At 38.0% G+C, this 8,297-nt stretch overlaps 1 protein-coding gene across 3 annotated transcripts; it reads left to right on the top strand.

Moving 5' to 3' along the window:
- Nucleotides 1–250: 250 nt before the first annotated feature.
- On the top strand, nucleotides 251–7,781 carry LOC105788467 (uncharacterized). Of its 3 annotated transcripts, none has more exons than XR_001132039.2 (7): nucleotides 251–468; nucleotides 1,192–2,501; nucleotides 2,840–3,034; nucleotides 3,274–4,003; nucleotides 4,150–6,646; nucleotides 7,297–7,381; nucleotides 7,506–7,781. XR_001132039.2 is itself a non-coding variant. In XM_012615384.2 (7 exons), exons 2-7 carry the CDS (start codon nucleotides 1,247–1,249, stop codon nucleotides 7,324–7,326), a joined length of 4,581 nt encoding a protein of 1,526 aa, XP_012470838.1. In that variant the 5' UTR covers nucleotides 252–468; nucleotides 1,192–1,246; the 3' UTR covers nucleotides 7,327–7,781. The 3 variants fall into 3 exon arrangements, 2 of the variants coding, with proteins under 2 accessions (XP_012470836.1, XP_012470838.1); XM_012615384.2 differs by having other exon boundaries at nucleotides 252–468; nucleotides 4,150–5,000; nucleotides 5,127–6,646; nucleotides 7,297–7,781; XM_012615382.2 differs by having other exon boundaries at nucleotides 7,297–7,781.
- The last annotated feature ends 516 nt before the right edge of the window (nucleotides 7,782–8,297 follow it).

Genomic DNA, 8,297 nt, shown 5'->3' with positions numbered 1-8,297 from the left:
GGAAGTTGAAGCGGTTAAGCTGGTTCAATTAGACATGTTTTAATCTATTCTTGTAAAAAAAAAATCTTATATCTCATTATTTATTGAATATTCTATATACATGATTTTAAGAGAGTGTTAAAATAAATATTAAAATATTCTTTATTTCAGTAAAATTAAAAAATTCTCGAACATATTACTTACTCTAAAGGAATCACTGAACCTTAAATATAAGTTAAAAAAAAAAAAAGAATTAGAAATCTTTTTTCGAGTGAACCAAATCTATAAAATAAGCGAGAAACACTCAACTCTAAGAAGAAGAGCAGAACACACAAAAAAGAAGAGGAAAAAAAACACTTTGATTAGGGTTTTTGAACCTTGAAATTACCCCCTTTTTCTTGACGAAAAAAGCTCTAAATTCCTAGATTTCCAAATTCTAGGGTTCGTTTATTTTTCTTCGCTCTCCATTTCCCCGCTCACTTTCAACTGGTAAGCTACCGTTGCTATGATTAATTTCGGCTTATCTTTTCATTCATTATTCGTTTTTAACTTAGTTACTTCGATTCTTTCTTTCTTTTCTTCTTTTTTAGTAGTATGGTCTTTTTACCTGCTTAATTGTTAATATTTTTGTTTTTTTGTTGTTTGGTTGCTGAGAATGTTGATGGAAAAGAATGGGAAATTCTTCTTTTTCTAAAAGAAGTTTGAACTGAGCTTTTTGGAGTGTCTTATGGATTTGAATTGAATTCAACATTAATTTTTAATTTGAATACGTGAAATTTGAAGCTTCCTTTTTTCGGCATTTGCAGTTTGTTTGACAATATTGAATTTATTTGAATTATGTATAAGTTAGATTAATAATATCTCTTTCTTTTAAAAAAAAAAAAAAGCAATCTTGAGTTTTTGGTGGATATTTGGCTTAGTTTGTATTTTTCTTAACAGTTTGAAATTCTTGAATTAGAAAAAAAAATAAAGGGATATGTTTATGAAATTCTGTTCGTTCTTCTTAGTTGTAGTGAAATACATATGATTCTGACTGTTCAGCCCTTCACTTAATGTGAAAAACCATCAAGGAAGTTCTGAAGTACAATTCGTGCTTTGAAGTGTTGTGCTGCTTCCATTATCTGATCCTTATTGTTTATTTAGAACTGGCTTTTACTGAGATATCAACTTATATTTTTGTCTATTTTCTGATTTGAGTTCTATTTTCTGCAGGGGATTTTGGTGACTTTAGTTGAAGGGCTATATCTGTGGTAACACAAATTGTAAGATGTATGCTCAAGGGAATCGTAATCCTCAGCCAGGGCAGGGTCCTCCGGAACCCATATCATCTCCATATCAACAGCTCCCTCCCGGTCCGCCTGCTCCTTCACCTCAATTCCGGCAAGGCCCATCAGGCTTTCCACTATATCAGCATGGTCCTGCTGCACCTCATCAAACTCCCCCTGGTGGGTTGCCAAATACAGGTCAATCTTATCTACGCCTACCTGCGCATGTTCATGCAGGTGCCCCATTGCCGCGAATGTATCCGACGGCTCAACAGAACTCACAACACCATTTACATTTAGGGACCCAGAATGCACTTAATATGCCTCAGCCGGTGCTTCCTCCTCCAATTAGTGCATCATACCCAGAGGTTTCACAGACCCAGCCACGTTTTAGAGCATTACCTCCTCCCCCTCCTCAATCCCAGGGGCAAACATTTTATAGAGCAGCAGTGAATCCACCACCTGAGCAGCGAGGACTTCTACATATCTCACCACATCAACCGCCCCCTCCTACAACAAGTTTCTTCACTTCAGCTCCACTTGGAAGCTTTGTACAACCAACAGGTGGAGATCACTGTGTTCCATCTACCTCTTCTCTCCCCCTCCCACCACCACCACCTCCACCTTCTTTTCCACCACCTAATCTACCATCTCCTCCAACTTCCACCTCTACTGTTCTTTCATCTTCTAAGCCTGTGCAAAATGTTTCCAACTTACCCTGTAATTTGGACTCGGATGACTCTAAGTTAAGCACTTCAGGTTCTGTCGGTGTAGTTGTGGCTCCAAATCAGGCCAAACACAATTTAGTTACAGATAATGGCTCTCCGAATATGAGAGGGGAAAATGGCTGCAACATGAGTTCTCTGGTTGGAGATAAGTTACTGTTACAAGAGGGTTTGACCATGGACCTTTCTTCCACTCCTCCTAAGCCAACAGATGAAAATGTTATTGAAAGGATTGAAGCTTTATGCCAGGGCATTGCTAAGAATGGGCCTGATTATGAGGACATGGTTCGTAAAAATGAATCTGGAAAGCCAGACTATGCATTTCTGTATGGTGGTGAGCCAGGAAGTGAAGCTGCAATAGCACATGATTTTTTCCGGTGGATGAAAAAGAAAAGTATGTTTGCATGTAAATTAGATGAACAGCAAGGAGTTTCATCTTTGAGGCCATCAGGAAAAGAGTCCTCAGAGCAAGCCTGCCATTTGGTTGCAGCTGCATCTCATTTGGCTGATGATTCTGACATGGAGATGGAAGGTTGGCTTTTTCTTTTCTTTTACTATGATTATGCTTTCTAATATCCTCAATCTTTTTAACTTGTGCTTCCTAATGTCTAGAATCTTTTACGTTTGTCTAAATTGATTGTCCATTTTATGTGTTATGAGCTTTGGAAAAAACTGTAATGATCATTTTGGGATAGACTTCTTGGAACTTGTTAATGACCATTTAAACTCAATATAGCAAAAGTTGTATATTCTGTTGTGGATATCCAATGATTTTATGTTAACTATATTCTGAAGCATATTATCTGATTATCTGTCGGTTACATGCTGATTTTTTGTACCTAATTTGTTTTTCTGGTTGGTGATTTCAAGACGATATCACCCAAATTGATGATGATCAGGGAATGAATCAAATGCTCGAAGGCCTTAAGAGTCAGTGTGATATTAGTGATAACATGCTTAATGTAGAAGAGAAGTTACGTCCACCGCAAATGTCGACTGGATGGAATGCGTCCATTTTACCAGAAAACACATCAGCTGCAGGCAGTTCTAGTTTGGGTGAACAAGGTAAATGTTATATCTAGCGATCATATTAAGCCCTTTTTTCAAAACTCATGTTTCTTGCTTTATTATATTAGTTAACCAGATATAAATAATTACTGCCTGGTGGCTCCAGAGTCCAGAATAGTTATTACCTAGATATGTAGTATTCCTGAATATTCATTTACGACTCTTTATCTCTTGTAGTTTGCAATTATCTGTTGTATGTTTAGCAAGTTTAGAATTATTTTACCTCTTAAATTCAGGTCAAGAAGGTATTACCAATGTTGACCAATTGGCTTTTGAGGCATCTGTTTCTGAAGTTAACTTAGTCAAATTAACTGTACCTACTAAACAGCCTATAGTCACTAGTTTGGAGAAATCGAATACTTCCGATCAACTTGCAAAAGGTGGCTGTCCATTCAGACTTCTACAAGACTATACTTCTGATGACAATTCAGAAAAAGATATTGAGACTGGCATTGGAAATATGAATGCGCCATTTGGTGCTAGTTTGGAGAATGCTAGTAGTCCCCACCAGACTGAAAAGGGGTTTGGACCACTATCAAACATGCCATACAAAGTTGCAAGCTCAGAAGTGGTTGAAGGTACTAGCACAACTTCCATCATGAATGAGAATGAACATGCTGATCATAAGGATGTACAGAAAGTGTCTAGAAATCATGTTGCTTCTGTGGAGGTTCTCCAAAAAGAAAATGTAATGGTTGGTGGTAGTGTTGAAAGTATTATGTTTAGTGAGGAACATAGGGAAGAGGAAGAGAACTTGATTCTTGGTTCTCAACATAAGGTAGATAAGTTTGGGCGACTGGCTAGGAATGGTGGTAGTGACAGTGATTCTGATGATTCAGACTATGTTGGGAGGCACAGAAGGGGAAGAACTCGAAGCAGAAGTCAGAGTCGTTCACCTACAGATAGAAGGAAAAGGAGAAGTCCACGGAGGACTAGGAGAAGGAAGAAACGAAGCCTATCACGCAGGTTTTCATTTTGTTTATTTATGGCTTGGATTCTTTTCCAATTAATATTTAAAAAAATGACATAGTAAGAAAATTATCTTCCGTACATTGCAATTCCTGTTTGTTTATGATCTGTGAAAGTTGTAAATTTGTTGCTTGTTGTTTTAGTTGGTCTCCCAGAAACCGGAGAAGCAGAAGCAGGTCTCCCAGAAATCGTAGAAGCAGGAGCAGGTCTCCTAGAAATCATAGAAGCAGGAGCAGGTCTCCCAGAAACCGAAGAAGCAGGAGTAGGTCTCCCAGAAATCGAAGAAGCAGGAGCAGGTCTCCCTATTTGCGTCGTGCTGATGAGTTCAGTGCTGAGAATAAGAGACGAGCGAAGGGACAAATGCAATTCTGTTTTGACTTCCGTCGAGGCAGGTGCTATCGTGGAGTGTCTTGTCGTTTTCTGCACCATGATTCTGGCAAGAGTGATGAATCAAGGTGGCAAAAGAGCAAACAGCAGCTGGAGTTTCCTCATAATTCTAGGACCAATATTCGTGATGAGATCAAGCAGATCTCTGAGAAAGTTGCCAATCATGAGCGTGGTGAAGTTAGAGGTCCAGAAGTAAAACTGTATGGCAATTTTGTTGCTTCAAGAGATGGGAGTACTAATCTGAATATTGAAGATTCTGTTGGTGGAGGTATTCTTAAACAAGATGATCAATCAACTGAGTATCACATGGTTAAATATGAGGAATCTAGAGACATTCCAGCCTCTGTTTCTGAAACAAACTTGGTAGAAGACATGAAGGAAGGGCCTAATCTCGTCACTAATGAAAATTGTCAAGAAGCGGCAGTAGAGTCTCACCACCTATCAACTGTTAATGCAGTGTCAGTAGGGGATACTGATAAACTGAATTCAAGTGGTCATGCTTCTCAGAAAATACTTATTTCTTTCAAAAAACCTGTTGACCAGAAATCTCTCTCCAGATCTTTAGATCCAGTGAGCCAAAATGCTGATTGCCTGCCTCAACAATCAGGTAACTCGTCCATATCTGATTCTTCTCATAAAACATCTGCATCCTCACCAAATAGGCTTTGGGAAAGAAATGCTTATCAAAATACAATGGAGCTCCATAATCATTCTTCTCATATTGGCAATCCAGATACGAAACAGCGGGAGGCTGCATCTTCCATGTCTCATTCTTCTGGGGAAAGCTTTCCTTCTTACATGTTACCTGACCAACAGTCCTACTTTGCTCTACAGCCACAATCCTCTTTGGCTTCCTTGCCTCCACCACCACCACCACTGAAACCACTTGATTCAACTATAACTCCTGGTGTTTCTTCACATTTTCGGCAGAGTCACTTGCCTTTGAGGAATGATTTTGGTTCAGAAATTATCCCAAGGCCTTATCCAACTGAATTGCCTGCACATTCTCAGTCTGATGGGTTTCAACAGCGAGCTTATATTACAATTCAGGAAGCAAATCGACCTGTCATACATACACCTTTACCTGACAGTAACCTGCTCATTCAACAACTTGGAGCTCCTAGTAAGTCGGGAGATGATGGTTTGACGCACCCTCCAATGCAGAATGTGTTTGCTTCAAATTCTTTTGCTCAGGGAAACACTTACCCTCATGCTATGCCCATTTCACAGCAGTTTCTGGGTAACAAAATGCAACCATTCCCTGGTGAGAGTTTGCCACCAGGTAGACTTTCTAACTCATCTTCATATATTCATCCTTATCCACAGCAGCAACAACCTCCGCACAGTTTGCACCACCCTATGGCAGACCGTATATATAATCCTGCAGGGAAGATGAATTCTTCATTAAAAGATCCACCAGATATTAAAGATGCAACATCCCACCATATTGATATTGGAGGATCTACTACTTCAACGTTTCCAAATGAGCATGCACCTACTCTTGATCAGCCTATAAATTTCAAATACCATTCTCATGTTATACAAGAAAAAGGTACAACCTACAATAACACGCTTTTCAGTTTGGCTCATGCTCCAGTTGATGGGAGACGCATTGGATTGCAAGAAGCAACTTCCTCACCCAATTCTGCCCGGGACATTGGGCAGAATTCTTCTAGATCAGGTGGCGATCAGTATGATCCGCTTTTTGATAGCATTGAGCCTTCTACAAGGTTATCCAGAAAATTTGATCATATGCAAAAGTTGGAAGTGACAGGTGATTCTGGCATCTTATTGGGGCTTAGTGATTCCAATAAACCACTGGATATGGAGGAAAAAGCCAAGGATGCTGGAGCTGTTACTTCTGCAGCATCGGCAGATAACGAGGAATTTGGTGAGACTGCTGATGCTGAAGTTGGTACTGTTGAGAATGGAAACCCAAGTCATCCAGCTGAAGTTAATATGGCTACTGGTGAGATTGAGATGGATCAGATAAAGTCTCCAGGGAAGAGCAAGAAGAGCAAAGATTCCAGATCAATGAAGCTTTTCAAGGTTGCCATTGCAGATTTTGTGAAGGAGGTTTTGAAGCCGTCATGGCAACAGGGTAATATGAGCAAGGAGGCTTTCAAGACTATTGTAAAGAAGACTGTTGATAAAGTATCAGGAGCTATGAAGAACCACCAGATACCCAAATCGCGTGCAAAGATTGATCACTATATTGAGTCATCTCAGCGGAAATTGACAAAACTTGTGATGGTAAATTCTCATTTCATGCTTTTCTTTTTCTTGATGAAATTTTCACAGCAAAGGTTATTTGTTTGGGTTTATTTTGATCTTTTGATTCTTTTAGTTTGGTTGGATTGTTTTGCTTTAAGAAATTTTCTTGGAATCCTTGTGCACGTATATGTTGCTATAGAGAAGACGGTGATGTTTTATCAGTACTGTGCATATTAGTTAGAACCAGCCTTTCCATCAGGCTTCATTCGTGATACTTTCAGTGAATTTGTGTAGAGACTTGCATCCAATCTGCAATTTTATCCATTTTGATTGGCATAATTCCCAAGTTGCACTTGGTACTTGGTAGTATCTAAGTAAGATACATCGTTAGGACACACAAAAAGTGTAGGCTAGGCCTTACAGTAAGACATGGAGCTACTTTTAGCATCTAAAACCACCAAAAAATCCTGTTCTCTCCTGACCAAAAAAATATAATACAAAGGGAAAAGTTAAAAAGCCTAACGAACCGGTCCCTTTTTTTTTTCCAGCCATGTCTCATGATTATTTCTTAGGGGATGAAGATGTGGTTTAGCCATTTTAAATTCTTTATTGATCTTTTGGATAAGCTAAGTTTGCATTTTACATGGCATGACAGTGATGTTTTAAATTTTCAATATCATGTCTTGCAGGGTTATGTTGATAAGTATGTCAAAGTATAAGATGCCATCAAACTTGTTCCCATGCATCCACCGTTAAAAGGTTTTGATTAAACACGTAAGCTTCTTTCCTTATTTTTTCCCACTTGAGGTTGAGGGCCATTGAAGCTTTTAGAAGTATTTCTATTTGTTGTCGTGTTTTGAAAAAGGATCTAAAACCTAGAACCGGTTGGTTTGTGTAGTTTTGAATGGTTAGGGGGATAAAGGAAAAGCTAAGCTTATGAGAAGGTGAACAAGGCAAGAGATTATCTATACATCTTAACAAAGTTCTATGGAACATGAATGAACATATATGTAGTACTTTGTTTGTATATTGTCATTCCTTGTAGATATCCAGTCTTTGCCATTGACTAATGCTGTATGTGATCATTATGATGAGAAAATCATGCTTTATATGGAAACTTTATATATGAAAATGAATTTTTTGATGATCTAGAATACAAAGATTCATTAGCCAATTGTTGTTCAATTTATCCGCAAAGGATAAGTCTTAGCTTTTCTGGTGCTTTGGATTCTTCAATAATGACCGACATGTTGGAAACTTTATATGATTTGGAAGTCAATTTTTGCGGAAACAGATGGACCCTGAATGGATGCATCATTTTTACATGTATTTAGCATACACATCACGCATACCATGCATGCAAGATCATATCTATAGTCAAATCCCAAACAAGTTAATTTTCTTAACTCACATGCTGATGGTTTCAATTTGTGAATGTGAAGTTAATTAGCTTCCAAACTTGAAAAATTTGTTTTTAAAAGATTTTACCATTAAAAAAAAAGTGATTTTTTCCCACTTTTATTGTAGCTAATGAGAAATATTATCTTAATAGTGAGAGAAGAAAATTTCTCATTGTATCTATTATCATATTACAATATATTATGTCAAAATATAGAAAAACATAGGCGTGCAAGGACCTAGACTTCAATTTTTTTTTAAAATAATTAACTAAAGCTTGGTTCGGACTTGA

The sequence above is a fragment of the Gossypium raimondii genome, chromosome 2 (assembly GCF_025698545.1).
Source record: "Gossypium raimondii isolate GPD5lz chromosome 2, ASM2569854v1, whole genome shotgun sequence".
In the NCBI taxonomy this organism is placed as follows: Eukaryota; Viridiplantae; Streptophyta; class Magnoliopsida; order Malvales; family Malvaceae; genus Gossypium; species Gossypium raimondii.
The sequence above is the reverse complement of the archived record's forward strand: the minus strand, read 5'-3'. Positions and strand labels throughout refer to the sequence as shown.